This window comes from Capricornis sumatraensis, chromosome 7 (genome assembly GCF_032405125.1).
Source record: "Capricornis sumatraensis isolate serow.1 chromosome 7, serow.2, whole genome shotgun sequence".
Classification (NCBI taxonomy): domain Eukaryota; kingdom Metazoa; phylum Chordata; class Mammalia; order Artiodactyla; family Bovidae; genus Capricornis; species Capricornis sumatraensis.
The window spans coordinates 36,122,601-36,147,906 of NC_091075.1; the positions used below are offsets into that span (position 1 = coordinate 36,122,601).

Here is a 25,306-nt window from a genome sequence, read left to right on the forward strand (position 1 = left end):
TCAACATCAGTCCTTCCAATGAATATTAAGGACTGATTTTGTTTAGGAGTGACTGGTTGGATCTCCTTGCAGTCCGAGAGACTCTCAAGAGTCTTCTTCAATACCACAGTTCAAAAGCATCAGTTCTTCCATGCTCAGCTTTCTTTATAGTCCAAGTGCTTACAGGAATAATAAGCATACAAAAAGCAAGCACTGGCTGAGGTAACTCAGTTTTTCTTTTTACATTGTGAAAAGACAGGACTCTATTTTTTAAGGTTTTTAGACTCTTTATTTGGTGAGGGAAAATCAGTTTTCAGAGCATTTGGGGTATTAGAATTATTTACATGGGTTATTTTATTCTTTTTTACTGTTGATATTTGTTGTTGAAATTTAAATGTAACCAAATTTTACAGTTATTTAAGAGACAAGATGCGAAGAGGAGCAGAGCAAACAGGAAAAGGGCAAAGAGAAAGCTTATATTTTGAGGGAAATGGATTTGTATGGTTGTATTGCTTTTAGTGTGTTTCAAAGACTGAATGGTGCCCCCCCCCCTACCAATTCATATGCTGATGTCTTAATTCCCAATAGTTCAGAATGCAATGGCATTTGGAGATAGGGCTTTTAAAGAGCTAATTAACATAAAATGAGGCCATCAGGGTGGGCCAAACCACTGTGACTGAGGTCCAAGGACTCCAGGAGAAGGCACCCATTTGCAAGCCAAAGAGTAAAGCTTCAGAGAAACAAAACCTATGGATACCTTGACCTTGGGTTTCTAGATCCCAAACTGAGGAAATAAATTTCCATTGTTAAAGCTTCCCAGTCTATGGTACTCTGTGATGACAGACCTAGCAAACTACTATAGTAAGTAATAGTAATTTTACTTACAACTATTATTTTGAACACAACTCTTATCTGTATGAGTCTGAAATACTCTAGTCTTAACATTTTTAATATAAGTAAAACAACTGTTTATATAATACTTCATTAGCATAATTAGTATAGTATTAATTAGGCACCAAAATATCATAAGTACACTACTATATATCAGTTATTGGCAAACTTATTTAAAAATTTCACATTACATGCTAGACAACAATGTGTTGATCACTGGTAAGGAACTGAAGGGTCCTATGATATAACTAAAGGGCAGCAATGGAACTAATCAGGAGTGTTCCTATTCCATTGGGCTGACTGAGCATCAGTGTCCAGAAAACTGTGTCAAAGTGGGTGTGAGGACAGGAAGTAAACAGAAATGGACATATGTCAAATAATTGTCCTCAATTGGAGGGATGAAGGAAGGATGGAAAGAGATTTTGGAATCTAGTTTTAAGCAGAAAGAAGGCAGGGAAGGTTTTCAGAGACGAGAAGAGAAGAAGTAAGGTATCATTGTAGGTTTATAAGATTCTAAATATGTTAGTCAACAAAGCCAACAACTGAATAATTTACACGAGGATTGTTTGTTCTATATGAAACCATAAATATAAACAGGAAAGAAATTCTCTTTCTAAGTACCAGATGAATATCAAGATAATAAAACTGTTTATCTTCTGTATATTTTTGAGGTGGACATGACTTTTATTCATAATTACAATAAGAAAGGAATCATACATCTCCTCATTTATTTATGAATAAATACTTACCTGATGAAAGCAGGCTGAATCAATTCAACTATATGGAGTAGTAGGCAATGGCAGCCCACTCCAGTACTCTTGCCTGGAAAATCCCATGGATGGGGGAGCCTGGTGGGCTGCAGTCCATGGGGTCGCTAAGAGTTGGACACGACTGAGCGACTTCACTTTCACTTTTCACTTCATGCATTGGAGAAGGAAATGGCAACCCACTCCAGTGTTCTTGCCTGGAGAATCTCAGGGACAGCAGAGCCTGGTGGGCTGCCATCTCTGGGGTCGCACAGAGTTGGACACGACTGAAGCGACTTAGCAGCAGCATTTTCCTTTTATAACTGACATAGGTAAATGGCAAAAAACAACTGCATAATAGGTTATATATACAAGTAAAAGCAGCAATGCACAAAGATCTCAACGTGTTTGACTGCTTTCAAATAAAAATATAAGGCTGTGAAATAAAAATCATAATTTGTTTTTGCCTTGTCAACGGAAAACATCTCCAGGGTTTGTGATTCTAAAAATAATATATGTGCCTTATAAGAGCAGATATCTACATTTTTACTGATTAGAAGGTCAAAATCTTTCTACAGTAATCCTTCTTAGTCCTCATCTTCTTATAAAATCTACTTTAAAATTACAAATTTAATTGTATACAAGTATTTCTGGAAAAAAATACTCATAAATGAGGAAAATATAGTGCATTTCAAAACTCTCAGGTCAAAATCTCCATTCACTTCACCTGTTGTGCACATCAATGCAAAGACAGAGTGTCATAAAATCTGACTAATTTTCCTAATCTTGACCTATTACCTACCTCATAAGACTTGCTTTTAAATCATCCTGCCTGTAAACTCCCTCTAAATATCCTCCCCTAAAATCCTCATTTCAGTTCAGTGTAGTCACTCAGTCGTGTCCGACTCTTTGTGACCCCATGAATCGCAGCATGCCAGGCCTCCCTGTCCATCACCAACTTCTGGAGTTCACTCAGACTCATGTCCATCAAGTCAGTGATGCCATCCAGCCATCTCATCCTCTGTCATCCCTGTCTCCTCCTGCCCCCAATCCCTCCCAGCATCAGAGTCTTTTCCAATGAGTCAACTCTTCACATGAGGTGGCCAAAGTACTGGAGATTCAGCTTCAGCATCATTCCCTCCAAAGAAATCCCAGGGCTGATCTCCTTCAGGATGGACTGGTTGGATCTCCTTGCAATCCAAGGGACCCTCAAGAGTCTTCTCCAACACCACAGTTCAAAAGCATCAATTCTTCGGCGCTCAGCTTTCTTCACAGTCCAACTCTCACATCCATACATGACCACAGGAAAAACCATAGCCTTGACTAGACAGACCTTTGTTGGCAAAGGTCCTTTGTTGTCTCTGCTTTTCAATATGCTATCTAGGTTGGTCATAACGTTTCTTCCAAGGAGTAAGCGTCTTTTAATTTCATGGCTGCAATCACCATCTGTAGTGATTTTGGAGCCAAAAAAAAAAAAAAAGTCTGACACTGTTTCCAGTGTTTCCCCATCTATTTCCCATGAAGTGATGGGACTAAATGCCATGATCTTCGTTTTCTGAGCTTTAAGCCAACTTTTCACTCTCCTCTTTCACTTTCTTCAAGAGGCTTTTCAGTTCCTCTTCACTTTCTGCCATAAGAGGACACCATAAGGTGTCATCTGCACATCTGAGGTTACTGATATTTCTCCCAGGAATCTTGATTCCAGCTTGTGCTTCTTCCAGCCCAGCATTTCTCATGAGGTACTCTGCATATAAGTTAAATAAGCAGGGTGACAATATACAGCCTTGACGTACTCCTTTTCCTATTTGGAACCAGTCTGTTGTTCATTTAGACAGCTATTAAAATTTTGTCAGTGTAGTATTCTTTTGTTCTTGCCAGTAGTTCTAACAAACTCAGTTTTGCTTAATCAAAAGTTGTTTTCTTTGTAGTCATTTGTCAGATGAATAGTCAAAAATTGTGGAGATAAAGGAGAACTCCCAGTGAAAGCCTTGTGGAACCTCCTTAAACTCCTCTGCTTGAAATCTGTTCCTCCAAGATCATTGAAGTTTCCATCTAGGAGTCTCTCTGACAGCAACAGTGAGGTATGCACTGCATTTGGTCTAAATTTTAAGTTATTTTTGGCATTCTCCCAAATGCAGAGTTTATGCTTCCTAGGAATGAGAATTTATTTTAGTAATACTTTGATAGCCTAATAAATTTTTTGAAAATTCTTATTCTAGATGAAAACACCTGCTCTGTTACTTACAACATAACTGTCTGTTTTCATGGTTTCTATTGTGAGTCAATAAAGGGAGCATTCATGAGGTTGGAGTGCTTACTTAGAGTTAGGTTTTGTTGGACTGATTCTCTTTAGACTAACTTTACCTGAGCATTCGTTCAAAATCTTGCCAGGATCTTCCCCAGTCTTATCTTGGTTGATTCCAGTTAGTCTCATTTTGCTCAGAGTTAGGGAGTTTAAGTTCCTCACCTGGTCTTTAGCCAGGTTCTTAAAACAGGAAGTTGCCCAAGAAAAATTTTAATGTGTGTGTGTGGTTTTTTTTTTTTTTTTTTCAGTTTATTTGGCACTCTAGATCAAATTTCTGATTGTTTTCTATTTTAGCTCATGTGCTTATCTCTCTAGTTGGTGTAATTCCATCCAATATGTCTGCAACTGTAGAGTCCATTTGGGGGAACTTAATTGTTGTATTGATGCTTGATGCAATTCATTAGAGTTCAAATTATTGTTTAAACCTGTTGTTTAATACTCTTGTGTGGCTCTCAAAGTGTGTGCTAATGGGTTTCCTATATCTAAGACTTCTTTTCTCCTTCCATAATGATGGTTTCATGTTTGTCCAAAGCTGACTCCTTCTCCCCTTTCTCTTTTCCTCTATTTTTTTCTGCTTCTGTCAAGAAAAATTGTTCTGTCACTATGTATATACATCTCTAATCTAGATAATCATTTAAACATTTCTAAAGGATTTTAAAAATTGTATAGTGTGCACTTTTTATGGATTTTGATTTCCTTATTTGAGATACAACTAAGAATGTATTCTTGCTTACAAAAGTAGAGTGATAAGGTTGGTTTTGCTTAACCAGTAAGCTTCTTTTGGATAGTTTCTTAAAATGTCAATGGTTTATAAGCATGGAAGAAAAATAGGATGAAATATAGAAAACATAGGATGTGAAAAATAGCTAATAAAACCTGCAGTGCTTAGATACTGCCTTCTGTAAAGAATGCTATAAATGAAAAGGTAAATAAAATGTCCTCTCATATGTAATATGGACTTAAGAATTTTTGAGATTCAATGACAGATTCAAAGTATATTTTATTTGTTGTCCTGTCAAGAATTTGTCATCTGAGAACCAATTTGAGATGTAAAACCTAAGGCTAGGCTTTAGATATCACTGGTTGCCACAGCACTGGATAGTTCGACAGTAAAATCTCTCAACAACATGACACACAAATTGTCTCTGACAGAAGGAAAGATGAAAGGAAAAATAAATAGAAATAATAGTAACAGTTGTCGTGTATTGCAAGCTTCTTAGCTGACAGGCACTGCTCAAAGAGCTTTACCCATATTAACTGTTTTTATCCTTTTAAAAAATTTTTGAAATAGAAATAATCATTATGGTCTTTAAAGTGTAATTCTTTCAATTAAATATTGATCAATAAGCACACAGATTTTTTTCATTTATTACCTGTTAATTCCGAGAAAGGGAGGAAAAAAAGGGATTTTTTTTTTTACTGAGTCCTTAAAAGGTCTCTTGATCTCAGAACTGAACTGTAAATCAGATATGCCTTAATGACAAATTATAGCCACTGAACTATTGAATAATTCTCATTATGAAGGAAGAGATTTTTGCCATAGATTTTATAGCTCTAAGAAGACTATAATATTAACCAGTACATATTTCTCCCCCAGATTGTGTCATCACTGTGGCTTTAAAAGAATCTCTTATTCTACAACCTCTATATCAACCAAGAATGGGATAGTTAAATTTCAACAAAAGTGAAACCACCCTATTCTGAATGCTGAACAGTAAAGAAAACACACAGATGTAGCAAATTTTGCAGAAAAATTACTAAAGATAACTGGCAATCATGATTTGTTTCTCAGTGAAGATTTTCACCAAGCTATAAAAGAAATATAGTTGTCTATAATTTCAAATTATATAGATTATTAGCTTTCAAGAGAATAATGGGACTTTATCACTTTTTGTTCTTATTTCCAAGATACAACACATTTTCTTCAATTTTAGTTCTTTTCTTAAAATTCACATATTCTGTTTCCTTTCTCTGTTTTGAAAACAATTCCCTCCAGTGGTCTATTGGAACTAGGAGAAACAGTAGCAAGTGCTTTTAACCTAAGCAGTAACCTAGGTCTAAATTAACCTGTATAATAATTTTAACTTATAAATAGAAAAATAAATCAATGGTGATTTTTATTTTGTTTCACTTTTAATAATCCCTATTATTTCAGGTAAATAAATTATTTTGAAATATAAGGTATCATTGATCTGATTCTTTGAACATTCTCCCTTTTGAGGCTGAACTTCTAAAATAACTTACTTCAGAAAAAGAAATAAAAGAAATCTAAATTGGAAAAGAAGAAGTAAAACTCTCACTGTTTGCAGATGACATGATCCTCTACATAGAAAACCCTAAAGACTCCACCAGAAAATTATTACAGCTAATCAATGAATATAGTAAAGTTGCAGGATATAAAATCAACACACAGAAATCCCTTGCATTCCTATACACTAATAACGAGAAAATAGAAAGAGAAATTAAGGAAACAATTCCACTCACCATTGCAATAAAATGAATAAAATACTTAGGAATCTTTCTACCTAAAGAAATTAAAGACCTATATATATAACTATAAAACACTGGTGATAGAAATCAAAGAGGACACTAATAGATGGGGAAATACACCATGTTCATGGATTGGAAGAATCAATACAGTGAAAATGAGTATACTAGCCAAAGCAATCTATAGATTCAATGCAATCCCTATCAAGCTACCAAGGGTATTTTTCATAGAGCTAGAATGAATAATTTCACAATTTGTATGGAAATACAAAAAACCTCGAATAGCCAAATAATCTTGAGAAAGAAGAATGGAACTGGAGGAATCAATCTGCCTGACTTAAGGCTCTACTACAAGGCCACAGTCATCAAGATGGTATGGTACTGGCACAAAGACAGAAATATAGATCAATGGAACAAAATAGAATGCCCAGAGATAAATCCATGCACCTATGGACACCTTATCTTTGACCAAGGAGGCAAGAATATCCAATGGAGAAAAGATAATCTCTTTAACAAGTGGTGGTGGGAAAACTGGTCAACCACTTGTAAAAGAATGAAACTAGAACATTTTCTAACCCCATACACAAGAATAAACTCAAAATGGATTAAAGATCTCAACGTAAGACCAGAAACTATAAAACTCCTAGAGGAGAACATAGGCAAAACACTCTCCGACATACATCACAGCAGGATCCTCTATGATCCACCTCCCAGAATACTGGAAATAAAAGCAAAAATAAACAAATGGGACCTAATTAAAATTAAAAGCTTCTGCACAACAAAGCAAACGATAAGCAAAGTGAAAAGACAGCCTTCAGAATGGGAGAAAATAATAGCAAATGAAGCAACTGACAAACAACTAATCTCAAAAATATACAAGCAACTCCTGCAGCTCAATTCCAGAAAAACAAACAACCCAACAAAAAAATAGGCCAAAGAACTAAATAGACATTTCTCCAAAGAAGACATACAGATGGCTAACAAACACATGAAAAGATGCTCAACATCACTCATTATCAGAGAAATGCAAACCAAAACCACAATGAGGTACCATTTCACGCCAGTCAGAATGGCTGTGATCCAAAAGTCTACAAGCAATAAATGCTGGAGAGGGTGTGGAGAAAAGGGAACCCTCTTACACTGTTGGTGGGAATGCAAACTAGTACAGCCACTATGGAGAACAGTGTGGAGATTCCTTTAAAAACTGGAAATAGAACTGCCATACAATCCAACAATCCCACTGCTGGGAATACACACCGAGGAAACCAGAATTGAAAGAGATACATGTACCCCAATGTTCATCACAGCACTGTTTATAATAGCCAGGACATGGAAGTAACATAGATGCCCATCATCAGATGAATGGACAAGAAAGCAGTGGTACATATACACAATGGAGTATTATTCAGCCATTAAAAAGAATACATTTGAATCAGTTCTAATGAGGTGGATTAAACTGGAGCCTATTATACAGAGTGAAGTAAGCCAGAAAGAAAAACACCAATACAATATACTAATGCATATATATGGAATTTAGAAAGATGGTAACGATAACCCTGTATGCGAGACAGCAAAAGAGACACAGGTGTATAGAACAGTCTTTTGGACTCTGTGGGAAAGGGGGAGGGTGGGATGATTTGGGAGAATGGCATTGAAACATGTATATCATATATGAAATGAATCACCAGTCCAGGTTCAATGCATGATACTGGATGCTTGGGGCTGGTGCACTGGGATGACCCAGAGGGATGGTACGAGGAGGGAGGAGGGAGAGGGGTTCAGGATGGGGAACACGTGTATACCTGTGGCAGATTCATGTTGATGTATGGCAAAACCAATATTGTAAAGTAATTAACCTCCAATTAAAATAAATAAATTTATATTAAAAATATAAATAAAATGACTTACTTCAAGTAGAAATATGTAATATGTGAAGGGACACACAATGCAAAGCCTATCCAATTAGATTAGCAAAGGCATACAATCTACTACATACCAGAATAAATTTCCCTAGGAATATTGTATGCTCAAGTGATACCTTACATAAGCAGCAAATCATGAATTATTATTTCAAATGATTAACACATTTAAATATAAAGTAGGCTTGTGGGATTAGCCTTTAACTAAACACTTTATTTTTCTACCTTTTTCAAATATCTCTGATTTATTATGTTTACATGCTAGAAGTTTCATATCATCTGTAATTTCCTAGTTATGGTTTTTGGCAAAGAGAGGATTGGGAACATTATAGTCCAAAAGAGAAAGTTGATAAAGCATTTTGAATTACAAAGCGGGTTGGTTGTAAGCCATGTCCATAATTTTCTTGAGAGTAACACATTCATAAATCAGCTTTTAATGATTTGGTGTGTCCATTGTTTCCTAACTATGTGTCCATTAGAATCTATTATTTTGTTCTTGTGTAACCAACTGAAACTGAAAATCATTTTTCAAATCACAACAGGGGATTTTTCTCGTAAAAGGATGCATGTGTCTATAATTTGGGGGCTCTAAGGAATGCATCTAGAAATTATTGAAAGTGTTCCTTTTCTCTCAGATGTTTAAGAATCATTTTCAATATGTCTATAGGAATATAAAACTCCTTATTTAAAATGTTCAAGTGTACCAATATTAATCCTTCTTCAGAATTCCAGGTGAAGGATGGTAACATGATCTCTGCTTACTCTGTTCATTGCTTTGGGAGATTTGAGCTCTGCCAATTATGTAAAAGTTATTCCTGCTCATTACAAACCTGCACTTTATTTCCATTGCATCAGTGGCTCTAGAATTTCTGTAACTTCCAATAACACAGCCACAATCCAAAAGTTCTGATAATCACTGTCTCTCACCTTAGCTTGCAACATTAAGTATAATTTCTAAAATTAAATGCTTAATCCTGATTTAGATTTCAAACCATAACAGCTTTCTTTATCCTATAAAGTCTCCTATCATGTATATTCAGACTTGTAATATAAGTAAGTGTTAGTCGCTCAGTAGTGCTCGACTCTTTGCGACCCCATGTTTTGCAGCCCACCATGTTCCTCTGTTCATGATATTTTCCAGGCAAGGATACCAGAGTGGGTTGCTATTTCCTTCTCCAGAGGATCTTCCTAACCCAGGGATCGAACTCGGTCTCCTGCAATGCAGGCAGATTCTTTACCGACTGAGCTACAAGGGAAGCCCTGCGATATAAGATATAAGATATTCAGAATAGGGATGGTCAGGTAGTTTTCAGGTAGGGTAGAAAAGACAACTTGCCATTCAAAATTATTTTGTGCAAACACATGCACACATACACAGGTGCATATGAATCTTTACCAAGTTAACAAAAACTGTCCTTTGGAAAATATAATACTAGTATTTAAAATAACAAAGGTGAGAGAGTCAATTCCTAAGCAAGTTGATAAGAAGTCCTGCGTCCCCAAGGAGGAGAAAGGGGTTTGGGGCTTTAAAGAAGGAGACAGAAGTCTAGAATTCTCGAGGAGGAGGAAAAGACAAACGTCTTTTTTTTTCCCTCTACATTTCTTAGTCTTAGTCACATAAAACGTTTTCTTCTTTAAGCCTGGAACTGATGATTACACAACTCAGTTCAAACTCTGTACTAAGGATTATATAACCATGTATCCTGCTTGAGGACAGTTTCTCCTTCCTGAAAACCTTCTGACTGATCCTGATATTTTAGAATGCATATTATGGGAGTGGATCTGGTAAAATCTTTCTATTGTTAAATTCTAATCCTGTTATCTTAAAATGTAAATTGTGGGAGTGGGTCTGGTAAAATTTTTACAACCTTGAGACATTCTTTTGATTTATTGTAATAACCAATTTAAAAAGTATATAACTCCCTTGCTTAGACTAGGGAAGGTGGTCCCCCCCATCCCCCTTCTGATGTCTATGTCGGAAGCTTTCTCTGTCCCTTTTTCACTATAATAAAACTCTGCTACACAAAAGCTCTTGAGTGATCAAGCTGGTCCCAAGTCCTGAAGCAAAAATCTTCTTCAGAGATCACGAATCTGACATCATTCACCATAAGCTATCAAAGGTATACAATCTTATAAGAAAACTGATAGCAACCTGGTTTTATCTACAATTCACAGTAAAAAATACTGTATATAGGAGAACAGAGTTTCCTTAAGGAAATAAATATGATTTATCTATATGTCATATCCAATGAAATTTCACTGAAGATTTTTTTATGAGTTATAAGATCCACAAGAGGCAGGAAATTCACTCACAGATAGAAATATCAGTTATGCAATGACGTTTTACACAGCATTCCACTAATTTCCCTTTTTAAACAACCTTGTTATTACTTATTATGGTCAGCATCCTCAATTTATATGCATGTATAAATTATATGCATGTATACATTAAAAAAGTAACTATTTTTAATACAGCTAATATGTGTTTTCAAACGTTTTACAACAATACAAGCAATTTAGGTACTGCTCATCTCTTTTTCCTTCAGAAAATTTGTATTTTAATCAATTCTTCTTAATTAATATTTTTATACAGCATGTAGTGTTCAAATCTGGCCTTCCTGTCTAGTAATTAGCCTTTTAATAATATTTACCACTTAGCTAAACAGCATATTACTGCCTGCTTCAATTTTCCATGCAAGGTCTCAAATGGTAAATAGAACATTTTAAAGGACACTTCTTAAACCTTCTTATAAATACTTGGTAAGAGGCCCTTAGTATTACATCCATCAACATCTATTGGGAACATCTGTCATTTGAACTAAGATAAATTAATTCATCTTAAGAAGTAATCATTGTCATTTTGTCTTCATCAATCACAATAGCATTAGGATGAAAAATTCTAAGAGGGTATTTTGAGTAAGAGTTTTCCAAATCCATACATTTCAACTTAACACAATCACAAGTACTTTATATATACATCTTTGTAATACACACATGTAACGCAACACAGCATGCAGGAATCAGAAAGATGCCTGTCACAATTCATAAGCAAGAGAGATCAGGACACTCTTGAGGAATTCCACTCTTATTTATAGGTCACTCACCACTGAAACTTGATAAACAGTGTTCACAACATACTTCTCCTCTTGTCTGATACCTCCCTAAAGTGTCTTACTACAGAATGGATTAGACTTTATAATCATAGGGAAAACTGAGGTGAGTGTTAGGTTAAGTGTTAGAAATAAGCCCAAGTGATGCAATATTGCCCAGACAGGGAGTGGAGTGGCTGTTTTGACTTCAGTAGTTGACTTTTTATTCTTGGATAGGAGGTCTCAAGTGAAGACATCATAATGCTTTCATTAATTTGCTGATCTTACCTTCTTCACAATAACTCCACTAACCTAAGAATGGAGGCCCAAATCAAGGTTGTCCCCTCAATGCAGATGTATATATTAAATTGTAGGTCATTGAAAATTTGGCCTTCACACAAACCACAAAATACCTTCAAGAAAAAATTCTAATATAAAATACATTATTGACATGTTCCTTACGCATAAGTATATTTATAATAAAAATAAAATCAGAAGAAATGAAAAATAAGCAATAAAATTTAACAGCAACTCTTCTCAGTAAAAGCCAGTCATTAAGCTTTTAAATATAACATGAAAAAAACTAAAAAATCTTAACTTAAAAAATGATTTTTGCTGCCATTTAGCAATGCCATCACAAGGCTACATGGATTTGAGTTTCCCTTCTTTAGACACACAATTGCTCTTGGACTAGGATACAGTGGTGAGGAGCTGAAACTACGTCCTCAAACACAATGAATCAGCAGAAATAATCACACTGTCCTGCATAGGTATGAACTTTCACTTAGAACATTATGAGTTGAGTTCTTTCTCTAACTAGATCCACTTTAGTTCCAACTGACAGACAGCAGTTACCCTCACAAACCTGTACATGGCTCTGAGATCTTCCTTATACAGTACATGCTTTTACTGATGATCGTGTCTCTTTTACCTACTCTCCTATAATACAAAATATCTCTAGAGATTTAACTGTATTTCACCTTCCCCAGCTCTTTTGCCAATGTGATCCTACTGTTGTGCATCCCTCTAAAGGAACAGATTCTTCTGGATAGAAATAGCAAATAAATGGAAAGAGGCCCTACATGACAGTTAGCTAGGAACTAAAATGCCAAATACTAAAAACACACAACTGGAAATTAGAAGAGCAAAGAAAGAGGGGCAAACACCATGCATTAAATACAGAAGAAATATGTTTTTACAGAAAGAGAAATCACAGATGGGGAGGAGGGTTACATTATTTTCTCATTATATAGACTAAGTGTCTTCACTTTTGACCCAAATTATTCTGTAAATATCACCAAAAATGAAGTTACCTTTTGAGTAACAAGAAAATATTGATTTACTGAATTAAATATCCCACCATCTCATTACACCCAGCAATCTGAGTCACAGAGAAAAGTAGAGCATTTACACATTTAGACGGAAAATGATTTTATCTAATTAAAATTAGATAATAATATACATCATGTACATAATATGATATTCTGTTTGATACTACTAAAAATTTCCCTTCTGTATAAAGCATCTAGAGTAGACACTAATTAAAGGAAATTTTACAATCACTAGTCTTACCAGAGCAACTTCACACCATTGAACAATGCACACCCACCTAGCAGCACACGCCAAAACCCTTGGACACCAGAGTGAAGAATCACAGATGCCATAAAATGTTTTCATTGTTAGAATTATGCTTATCTTTCAGTAAATCACTTTAAATACTGCATCAAATCTTTGCTAAAAAAGGTTTTTCTGCCCTGTCTAGAGGGCCCTACTGCTTTAAAAAATCCACTTTAACAGAAACAAAACACTTACCTCACTGGAGACAGGATATTTTCTTCAGTTTCAGAGGAGCAAGTACAAATAACTCATTTATATAAACATGTGTAAAATGTGTTTTGGCCAGAGTAATGAGGTGTTATCAAAATCCCTTTCAACACATCCCCATCATCCTTAACATCGTCAGCATCAGTCAACATCACCCACCCATCATGGCAACACTGAAACCCTTTTCTCTTCTTCTCCATCCCTCTCCCTTTGATTTTCTTACCTCTCTTCCTCCTTGTACTGACTCCAATCTTTTCAAGTTCAAACCCTGAAAGAGAAAAACAAACAAACAAACATATATTACTGATGGCAAAGAAGAAGTACTAGTACCAGTGAGAAATTTTGAAGTGAAACAATTCATTTAACAAAGAAGATCTGAAGGCAGATTAATATTTCATACATACGACAATGTCTATAACTAAGTCTTCAAATGTGATATTAATGCACTTCTTGCTAAATCCCAAGACATTAAGTAAAAATAAAATATAAAGCATTTTTTTCTTTAGTAATGATTGTCCATCCCTCAGTGAAATCACAATCTAAAAGGATTTGCTATGATAGTAAGCTTTTATTCTATTGCTCTGCACTTGGCACATCCTGGAGCCTAGATCTGAATTAAGGTTGATAAAAAGCATTAGCTTCATTTGCAGCACTGATGATCATCTAGGAAATATTCAGAATTTTATCTCCGGAAAAAAGTTCTCATCTTCTATTATCATAACTGCTTTTTACATTAAAAGAGGAGGGATTCACTTTAAATCCCCAATAAATACTAAGAATAATTAAATGAGAGAAGACTCTCTCTTTCTTCACATGCCTATTGCAAAATATGCTTGTGGCACTAGAGTCAGTCTGTCCATCTGTCTAACCTCCCTAGAAATACTGCTATTTAGAAAGTGAGAGAATGGAACAAATTGCTCCCATCCCTAAACCCAATAAAGGGCTTCCACGGTGGCTCAGACAATAAAGAATATGCTTGCAATGCAGGAAACCTGAGTTACTGGGTCAGGAAGATCGCCTGGAGGAGGGCATGGCAACCCACTCCCTGGAGAATCCCATGGACAGAGGAGCCTGATGGGCTACAGTCCATGGGGTTTCAAAGAGTCGGACACGACTGAACAACTTTTCAAAACAACAACAAATGCAATAAAAACTTCAGTTACTGTTATTTTCCTTATTGTAGTAGTTTTGTATATAGAAGGAACTATATGAAAATTGCAGTGACATATGGTATCATAGTACCTAATTCTTTCTTTTTACCTTCCTTCCTTTTTCTTATCTTCTATGCTACTTCTCTCTCTCTCAATCACTCCCATACATTATTTTATAATACATATTTATTTGGTATGTACTATGGGTCAGACACCCTGCTAGATACTAGGATTATCAGTAATAAATAGTCCTCAAAGTTTAGGAGATCAAACTTGTTTTGTGTGACTACACACACAAAACTGAAGATAAAACTTCAGGATAATGATGCCAGGTATAAAATACTCTCTCTTAGCATAGGATGAAAGAGACGATTCAGTCAATGAATCAGCAAATACATAAAGGACCACAGAGGAGAATCACATCCAAACAGTGTTAGAGGCTGCAGAGGAAAAGCAGAACAGCATGCAGCACTCTGAAAACCTGGCTACTCAACGTCTGATGTCTGGATTTGTAGCACATTCATTTCTAATGATGACTCCACCCAAGACCAGCCGAGCAGGTAAATATATTTTAACAAATTTTCCAGGTGATTCACATGCATTTTAAGAGTCTGAAAACCACTGCACTAAGAGGTCTATGAAAGGCGAATGGTTTAGTTGGCATATACTGTGAGTTGTGCCTAAGAGCAGCAATAGGAAAATAGGCTGAAAAGTTAACCAAATTGTGAAGTCTTAAGACTGTTCTTCAGGGTTTCCCTGGTGGCTCAGATGGTAAAGGATTCACCTGCAATGCAGGAGACCCAGGTTTGATCCCTGGGGTGGGAAGATCCCCTGGAGAAGGAAATGGCAACCCACTCCAGTATTCTTGCCTTGAGAATCCCATGGACAGAGGATCCCAGTCCATGGGGTTGCAAAGTCGGACACCACTGAGCAACTAACACAGACTGCTCTTTAGGTAAATGCTTATTTTGATAGCACTGTTTAAAAACTGGGGATACAGTTTTAAATTATCAAAGATAGACATATATGAAAACCTATTCAGTCTCACAATTTAGTGTAAACCTACTGCTTACTTTCTCTTTTTCTTAGAAACGCTACCAGAAGAAAAATAGAAGGAAAACAAGTAAATATTGGGATTTACCTGTATGATAAATTTTTTAACTTGCCTCTAAATTATGTAACAGAGCTTCAGAAATCTTAACAATTTTTCACATTATTATGAATAATTTTGACTTAAGGTATTTTTCTATTTCTGATGAAAATCTGAATAACATATAACTTTAAGTATATATTCTACATTATCACTATACATTTGAAAGAAAGTTGACCATAAGAAAAATATACTAGACTTAACTATTGTATTTCTAACTTTTTATTTTAGAATTTAAGAAAAGACTGTTACTGTTTTTGTTGTCTCCAAGCTGCATTTTTATTGTATAAGGATGTTTTTATGCATTTTTTTAATTTGATGACAGCATTTATGTTTAAAAACGTAAAAGATTTATAAGATCTGATGAGAAACCAGAGTTAATGTTAATGTTAATATGTTAATGTTTAACGCATTTTCAAGCGGTTTTTAAATTATCTTATATATTAAACATTTCTTGAATTGTTTGATAAAAAATATGAACAAAAATATTAAATAACTCCACTTTATTTAAAAAAATATAACTATTACGCTAATGATTCTAGTAAAGGTTCTAGAATCAACCTGACAAATAGTTATTCTTATAAATAAATGACAGACTGATTTCTGAGTGTAGAAAATTATCTGCATTTGCAGGATCCACTTTGAATAGCTTTTATTGACTATGCCAAAGCCTTTGACTGTGTGGATCACAACAAACTGGAAAATTCTGAAAGAGATGGGAATACCAGACCATCTTACCTGCTTCCTGAGAAGTCTGTATGCAGGTCAAGAAGCAACAGTTAGAACTGGACATGGAACAACAGACTGGTTCCAAATATGGAAAGGAGTACATCATGGCTGTATACTGTCACCCTGCTTATTTAACATAAATACAGAGTACATCACGAGAAACGCTAGGTTTGATGAAGCACAAGATGGAATCCAGATTGCCGGGAGAAATATCAGTAACCTCAGATACGCAGATGACACCAGCCTTATGGCAGAAAGCAACGAAGAACTAAAGAGCCTCTTGATGAAAGTGAAAGAGGACAGTGAAAAAGTTAGCTTAAAGCTCAACATTCAGAATACTAAAATCATGGCATCTGGTCCCATCACTTCAAGGTAAATAGACGGGAAACAGTGGAAACAGTGACAGACTTTGTTTTGGGGGCTGCAAAATCACTGCAGATGGTGAATGAAGCCATGAAATTAAAAGATGCTTGCTCCTTGGAAGAAAAGTTATGACCAACCTAGGCAGCATATTAAAGCAGACATTACGCTGCCAACAAAGGTCCATCTATTCAAAGCTATGGTTTTCCCAGTAATCATGTATGGATGTGAGCATTGGACCATAAAGAAAGCTGAGCACCAAAGAACCGATGCTTTTGAACTGTGGTGTTGGAGAAGATGCTTGAGAATTCCTCAGACTTCAAGGAGATCCTACCAATCCACCATAAAGGAAATCAGTCCTGAATATTCATTGGAAGGACTGATGCTGAAGCTGAAACTCCAATACTTTGGCCACCTGATGCAAAGAATTGACTCACTGGAAAAGACTCTGATGCTGGGAAAGATTGAAGGTGGGAGGAGAAGGGGACAATACAGGATGAGATGGTTGGATGGCATCACCGACTCAATGGACATGAGCTGAGTAACCTCTGGGAATTGGTGACGGACAGGGAAACCTGGTGTGCTGCAGTCCATGGGGTCGCAAAGAGTCGGACATGACTGAGTGACTAAACTGAAATTTCATATGAAATAAAAAATATAAAACAGAACCTTAGAACATTTCTTAAACCTGGCAGTATAGGGTAAAAATAAATTCTAAAATGAAATTCATGCTCATAACTTTTAGGATATGGGAAACAATGTTATGATGTACTTTTGAATTCAGACAGACATGTGCTTAAATCTTTGCTTTGGTATCTTCTTTCGTGTTCTCTCTAATGAATTACACAATACTTCTCAACCTCTTCTTTATACTTGAAAAAAATAATAAATGTAATAATTATTATGTAGTTGCTATAAAGATTATATTAGGCAATATGTGTATAGCACTTAGCAAAGAGCCAGGAGGAACAGCATATTCCAAAATAGTAACTGCTATCTGGTCCTTTTGTTATAATTGTTATCATTATTACACTCATATAGCATGTCTAAATATAAGATCAATTTGAGCAAAATACCCAGATATTGTACTTTTCTTTTGAAGAATGTAAATTATCACGCTTTTCTTTAACTCCTTGATATACTTATATTTGTAACAGTGTTTTGAATGTGTCAGTTAATGCTATCATGTCATTTCCATGTCTATTGTATTGGCAATTATTTCCCAGTTATTAGTCACATTTTCCTATTTTTCCTTATGTCCAATAATGTTTTTATTGTTCTCAGAAATTGAGATCTTACTCTGCTTAGTGTTGGATTTGTTTATTCTCTTAGAAGGAGTCAGGACTGTTTCTGCAAATGATTAAGTTACTTGTGGGTCCAACTAACTACAAAACTTAGTTTAATGACATCTTTAGGCTAAGTCTGAAGTTGTCTTTATTTATCTTTATTACCAAAGCTCAACCCTTCTGTGCTCTCTCCTGAATATTCCATGTATTCAAAGAAAATTCACTACTCTGACTGATAGAAATTCAAAAGATTCCAGACCTAAGAAAATGTTGGGAATTCTATTTAAGGTTCTCTTGTAATCATTCTCTTCTAGCAGTTATTCTTTGCCTAGCCTTGCCAAATTTCACTTGACATATGTGAAGGTTGTTTATCAAATAAAGTTCCCAGAGTAACACATATGTAGATTTCTAGAGCTCTTCTCTGTGTATTTTCCTCCTTTCTAGTAATCAGACCTACAAATTCCAGCTACCTGTTCTCTCCAAACTCAGACAGTTGTCTCCTGAACTACAAAATTTAAAAACTCTGTAGTTCTGCCTCGTCAGTCCTTCCATGTATCAATACCTGAATTTCCAGCCTTCCTTTTTCTTACCACTGCATTTCTTCTTAAATAGTAGTATCATTTTGGAGAAGAAAACACACTTTTGGAAGATGAAGACAATGTTGAACTCTTTTAGTTTGGTGGTTGTTTAGTCGCTAAGTTGTGTCCAACTCCTTTGACCCTGTGGACTGTAGGCCTCCAGTCTCTTCTGTCCGTGGGCTTCTCCAGTCAAGAATACTGAAGTGGGTTGTCATTTCCTTCTCCAGGGATCTTCCCCACCCAGGGATTGAACCTGGGTCTCCTGCATTGCAGGCAGATTCTATACCAACTGAGCCATCAGTTTATCTATCAAGAAAATGATGTGGGGGTGGAAGGATATAGAGAGTTGTACTGGATGGCCACTGTAGAGCTCTAAAATCTACTATCTGTGCTGTGTTTTAATTTTAAGACAGACAGTCTGGTTCTCTTACAGGTTCTTACTATGTATCTTTCTAGTATAGCTTCTTAGTGAGATAGATAAACTATTCAAGAAATTAAGAAATCCCAATGAGTTTGACCCTGGTGGCCTGGACAGTAAAGCATCTGCCTGCAATGTGGGAGACCTAGGTTGACCTGGGTCAGGAAGATCCCCTGGAGAAGGAAATGGCAACCCACTCTAGGACTCTTGCCTGGAAAATTCCATGGACAGAGGAGCCTGGTGGGCTACAGTCCAGGGAGTCAAAAAGAGTTGAACACGACTGAGAGACTTTACCTCTTCTTCAGTGAGTTTGAACGCAGTTTGATAAAAATACTCTCAAACTTATTTGGTTTCTAAATCCTGGTTTTCTTAATTTGGATATCTAAATTTTCCTCTATCAGATTGCTGCACACACTTTAAATTCAGTGTCGTTTCAGTTATATTGTTGATTAAAAAAAAAAAAAAAAAAGCCCTTAGTTGTAAATATGGCTTTCTAAGCTTAGTCATATTCAACATTCATTTTGTAAGTGATAGTATTGAGATATGTGACTCGTCATAGGTTTACAGAATAAACTTAGAAATTCAGAAACTTTCCCAAGGCTGGTGACCCTACTTAAAAACTCCAAGAATTCACCCTTACATATAATTTTCAGTCTTCCTTTAAAGTTAATGAACATAGTTTAAATATTCTTTGTGGTCTCTTATAACTTTTTTAGGCCATTATATTGCGAAAACTTTTTCTTATATTATATTGAAACATTTATGTCATAGAGAGATTTGTATTCAGCTGTTTGAAAGTTCTATGGAGTTCATTAAGATTTGAACTAAAATCCATCCAAAGACAAAAAAAGAAAAGAAAACATTCAAGTGTAAAAAATTATCAAACTGTTTTTCTTTTTTTCTTTTTGAAATTAGTCATGTTGGTCACCTTTGAAACTCTGTATCAAGATTTCTGTAATTCATTCACTGGAAACTTTGCATTGCTCTTTATTTTCCTTCTCAAAAACCAAGATATATCATTGCTCTTGGTGACTTTGTCCCATTCCTCTGTCATTTTAAAAATGGAAAACCATTCCATATATTAAAAGTAATATTGTAATTACATCACAGGATACTTTAAAATGTCCACATATTAAAAATAGTATATATTTGTTGAATTTTTACTAGATGACAGGCATAATGCTGAGCACTTTACATGACATTTTTTGTTCCTCACAATTACTTTCTTTTGTAAGAACCACTATTAATTCCCATTTTTGGCATAGGGTCATTGAAGCAGAGAGGTTAATTAACTTACCTAAGGAGACACAGTGAGAAGGAGGTGGAGTTAATTATTGAGCCCAGAGTATTTGACTTAGAGCTCCTTTTGCAACCACTACACATAGTGCCTCCAAAAGTAACTATTATTTTATGTCTTACATGTATTGAGATGAATGTCTAATATGATAGACCAATATATGTTTAATAAATAGATGAGTATACCTAAACACAGAATTATATTAAGTTCACATATATCATGTCATTTTTATATATTTAAGAAGTAAATGCAAGATAAATTTTTGGCTTTGAATTCACTTAGGATTTGGAAATAACTGTGAGAAAAAAAGTTAAAGTAAATGAGATTGGATTCCAGAGTTCCTGATTTCTTGGAAAGAAATGTAAAATTCAATTGAAATATTTCCTGCGGCAGACAAAGATTAAAAGAAAATTAATTCAACTATGTGGGCATAAATAACATTGTATAGAGCTTGTCTGTGATTATCGTTGCTTTAGGCTATCTAAAATATTATACAAGTATAGTACTTCCATAGCTCTAGTTTTCTACAAGTTCTCATTTTGGTATATTGCATAAGTTAAATTTCTTCTGCTCCAGGGATTTGGGTCCTCATATTCCATGAGTTTATATACAATGAAATTTGCCCTAAAACTAGAATATTTCCAGCGTTTCTGATGTTCACAGTTGGTTCATCATTTGTGATGAAGGTGTCTTTTCATTTCTGATATGAGACAACAACATAGAATTTCTATTAAGATTTCATGTAATATTATTTCTTACAACCTCTATGTTTTATTCTAATTCTTAAATGGAAAATTAAAGACACATATTCAGAAGATAAGTAATCTCAAATATTGCCAATGAAAAATGTAATGTTTTAGAAACCCTCATGGTGGTAACATCAGTCTAACTGCAAAATTTAACAGATATAGATAGGACTCCTAATGAGTGGAATGTGGCACTGCTAAATATTTGAAAATCTATCCCTCAATTAGGCTAAGCTAATTGAAATAGTAGTCTGTTTAGTAAGCTGTGTTTTATATTCTTACTATGGAATATAAGAGAGAACTTCCTAAAGGAGTTCAAGAGAGAGGACCAATAGATAGAACATGTTTGTCTATCAATCTATTTGTATTTCTATAATGCCTGAGCCCATCTCTTTCTAAACCCATTCATATCACTCGTATACAGAATCTGTGTTTTCAGTGTAGTCCTTGTTCATGCCAAGCATTGTTTTAACACAGATTTCTGAACCAGGTGCTCATCCAGGGGGAACTCTCTTCACCTAGATGCCTGCACAACCAAACCCACAGCTTCTAGGTGTACGCTTACATCATACCTTCTCAGAGAGGTCTACTTTATCCCCTTATTCAATATTTTATTCTACTCGCACCCTACTTCACTGCAAGGGACACTTGAATCTCTTAATATACTGAATACATCTATCACTATTGTATATTACCAATCTTTCCAATCTGTATTTAAGTGCTACAAAGGTAAGCATCAGATCTTTGTTCCTGTGTTTTCTAGATTATTCCAATTGTTTAAACAGTGCCTAGAAAATGGTGAGTGCTAAAATATTTAAATATTTGTTGAATAAATGGACATGCATTTTTCAATTTATTCATGTATCTAAAGCTTTACCTAATCTGTTCTATATTAATTTATTTTTATAAATTGTATGAAGTCTGCAAGCTTTAGTGATCTATCAGATAAAATGTTGACATCCCTATTAAAGTTAAATCAACAAAAAATCTAAAAATTCATTTATAATTTTTAAATTTTCAGCATTTTCTGATCACACTAAATCTTTTGATAACACCAAAGAAAGTGTGCTGTTAGGTTTTCAATTAAATATCTAAGCAATCAGTTCAGTTCAGTTGCTCAGTCGTGTCCGACTCTCTGCGACCCCATGAATCGCAGCACGCCAGGCCTCCCTGTCCATCACCAACTCCCAGAGTTCACTCAGACTCACGTCCATCGAGTTCATGATGCCATCCAGCTATCTTATCCTGGGTTGTCCCCTTCTCCTCCTGCCCCCAATCCCTCCCAGCGTCAGAGTCTTTTCCAATGAGTCAACTCTTTGCATGAGGTGGCCAAAGTACTGGAGCTTCAGCTTTAGCATCTAAGCAATAATCAGTAACAAATTGACTTTATAAGAATTTTAGGAAATAATGTTGATTTCAGAATATCTCTTAAAGCATAATTCATAATATTCCCTTTTTCTACCAAGATGACAATGATTCTTTCAGGATGAAAACTAAACTAACATATGCAAGTCTGGAAATACACACCAAATTCAATTAAAATAAATAGTATGGATTACTGGATTCTATCTATATCTAGAGTAATTATTCAGCTTTATCATAATTCTTAGAAAATTGAAGTTTAGTTCAGAAAGACTGAGTCTAGACTATGAATTGAGAACAATGCCAATTTATAAAATGGTAAAGTTACGTATGATTATATACAATGAATTAGTTCAGTTCAGTTGCTCAGTCATGTCCAACTCTTTGCGACCCCATGGACTGTAGCATACCAGGGTTCCCTGTCCATCACCAACTTCCGGAGCTTATGCCCATTGAGTTGGTGATGCTATCCAACCATCTCATCCTCCGTAGACCCCTTCTCCTCCTGCCTTCAATTTGTGTCACCTTCAGGGTCTTTTCCAATGAGTCAGTTCTTCGCATCAGATGGTCAAAGTATTGACATTTCAGCTTCAGCATCAGTTCTTCCAATGAATATTCAGGACTGATTTCCTTTAGGATTGACTGACTGGATCTCCTTGCAGTCCAAGGGACTTTGAGTCTTCTTCAACACAAGAGTTCATAAGCATCAATAAATTCTAAATGATATGAAATGGGTTTTTGATACTGACACTGTTAATTACTTCTTAAGCCAGATCTTTTGATGAAAATTCAAGAGAAGCTGGAAATGCTTCTATTTAACTGTTTCATTAATCTGCTTGACCAGTTCACATTCTATTCATGCACTTTCCTGTGTCACAACACTTCTTTGTAGTCTGCATTAAGATGACTTTTTGTTCATCAGAGCCACTATTATTAATAGAAATCTCAACATCTCATCTCAATTCTTTAAAGTTTCCTTTAAGTAAGAAGCTTATAGCTCAACATTCAGAAAACGAAGATCATGGCATCCGGTCCCATTACTCCACGGGAAACAGATGGAGAAACAGTGGAAACAATGTCAGACTTTATTTTTTGGGGCTCCAAAATCACTGTAGATGGTGACTGCAGCCATGAAATTAAAAGACGCTTACTCGTTGGAAGAAAAGTTATGACCAACCTAGATAGCATATTCAAAAGCAGAGACAACAAAAGACCTTTATCAACAAAGGTCCATCTAGTCAAGGCTATGGTTTTTCCTGTGGTCATGTATGGATGTGAGAGTTGGACTGTGAAGAAAGCTGAGTGCCGAAGAATTGATGCTTTTGAACTGTGGTGTTGGAGAAGACCCTTGGACTGCAAGGAGATCCAACCAGTCCATCCTGAAGGAGATCAGCCCTGGGATTTCTTTGGAAGGAATGATGCTGAAGCTGAAACTCCAGTACTTTGGCCATCTCATGTGAAGAGTTCACTCATTGGAAAAGACTCTGATGCTGGGAGGAATTGGGGGCAGGAGGAGACGGGGACGACAGAGGATGAGATGGCTAGATGGCATCACTGACTCGATGGACGTGAATCTGAGTGAACTCCGGGAGTTGGTGATGGACAGGGAGGCCTGGCATGCTGCGATTCATGGGGTCACAAAGAGTCAGATATGACTGAGCGACTGAACTGAACTGAACTGAAGAAGTTTATGAATTAGATCACAAAAGGGACTCTGCAAAATAGTCACTGCTCACTTATAACCCAGAGTTGGGGTCTCAGTCGACTTGTTGGGTGCACCTCTCCACGGTGCCCTCTTCTTGCTGAGGTTGCAGTTCTCTGGCCAGCAGCCTCTGTATATTACCTCAGTGTTTCTGGCTTCACTGAAGTGATAGGATGAATTTATATGTTTCCTGGTGGCTCAGAGGTTAAAACGCCTGCCTGCAATGCAGGAGACCAGGGTTCGATCCCTGGGTTGGGAAGATTCCTCTGGAGAAGGAAATGGCCACCCACTCCAGTATTCTTGCCTGGAGAATCCCATGGACGGAGGAGCCTGGTGGGCTACGGTCCACAGGGTTGCAAAGAGTCAGACACGACTGAGTGACTTCACTTCACTTGCTTCTGAAAAAATAAACAAGCTCCCCAGAGTTAACTGCAACATTATTTACAATAGCCAGGACATGGAAGCAACCTAAATATCTATCAACAGAGGAACAGATACAGAAGGTGTGGCACATATGTACAATGGAATATTACTGAGCCATAAAAATGAATGGAATTCTGCCATTTGCAGCAATATGGATGGACATAGATTATCACAGTATGTGAAGTAAGTCTGACAAAGAAGACCAAATATTATGGTATCACTAAAATGTGGAATCTAATTTTTTAAAATGATACAAATGAACTTATTTACAAAATATAAACAGACTCACAGATTTAGAAAACAAACCAATGGTTACAAAATGGAAACAATGGGGAAAGGGATAAACTAGGAGCTTGTACTATACATAACACAGATAACCAAGAACCTACTGTATATAGCACACAGAACTATACTCAATATTCTGTTATACCCTATATACATTAAAGAGACTGGGTCTTTGATGCCTTTTTAATTTCTGTCACTGTCACTAAAACTCAAATTGGATTCACTGTCTCAGAAAGATATCCCGGGCCATGGTGATACAAAATTTGTTGTTGTTCAGTCGCTAAGCTGTGTCCAAATCTTTGTGACCCCATGGACTACAGCATGCCAGGATTCCCTGTCGGTCACCATCTCCCAGAGCTTTCACAAACTCATGTCCATTGAATCGGTGATGCCATCAACCATCTCATCCTCTGTCATCCTCTTCTTCACCTGCCCTCAATTTTTCCCAGCATCAGGGTCTTTTCGAATGAGTTGGCTCTTCGCATCAGGTGGCCAAAATATTGGAGCCTCAGCTTCATCATCAGTCCTTCCGATTAATATTCAGGACTATTTCTTTTAGGATAGACTGGTTGAATCTCC

At 36.0% G+C, this 25,306-nt stretch overlaps 1 protein-coding gene across 1 annotated transcript in view; it reads right to left on the reverse strand.

Moving 5' to 3' along the window:
- The window catches only part of CCSER1 (coiled-coil serine rich protein 1), a 1,276,721-nt gene that overhangs the window by 463,855 nt on the left and 787,560 nt on the right, over window positions 1–25,306 (reverse strand). Inside the window, exon 9 of the mRNA XM_068975615.1 lies at window positions 13,464–13,508. Coding sequence (XP_068831716.1) covers window positions 13,464–13,508 — 45 coding nt within the window. The remainder of the gene's footprint in view (window positions 1–13,463; window positions 13,509–25,306) is intronic.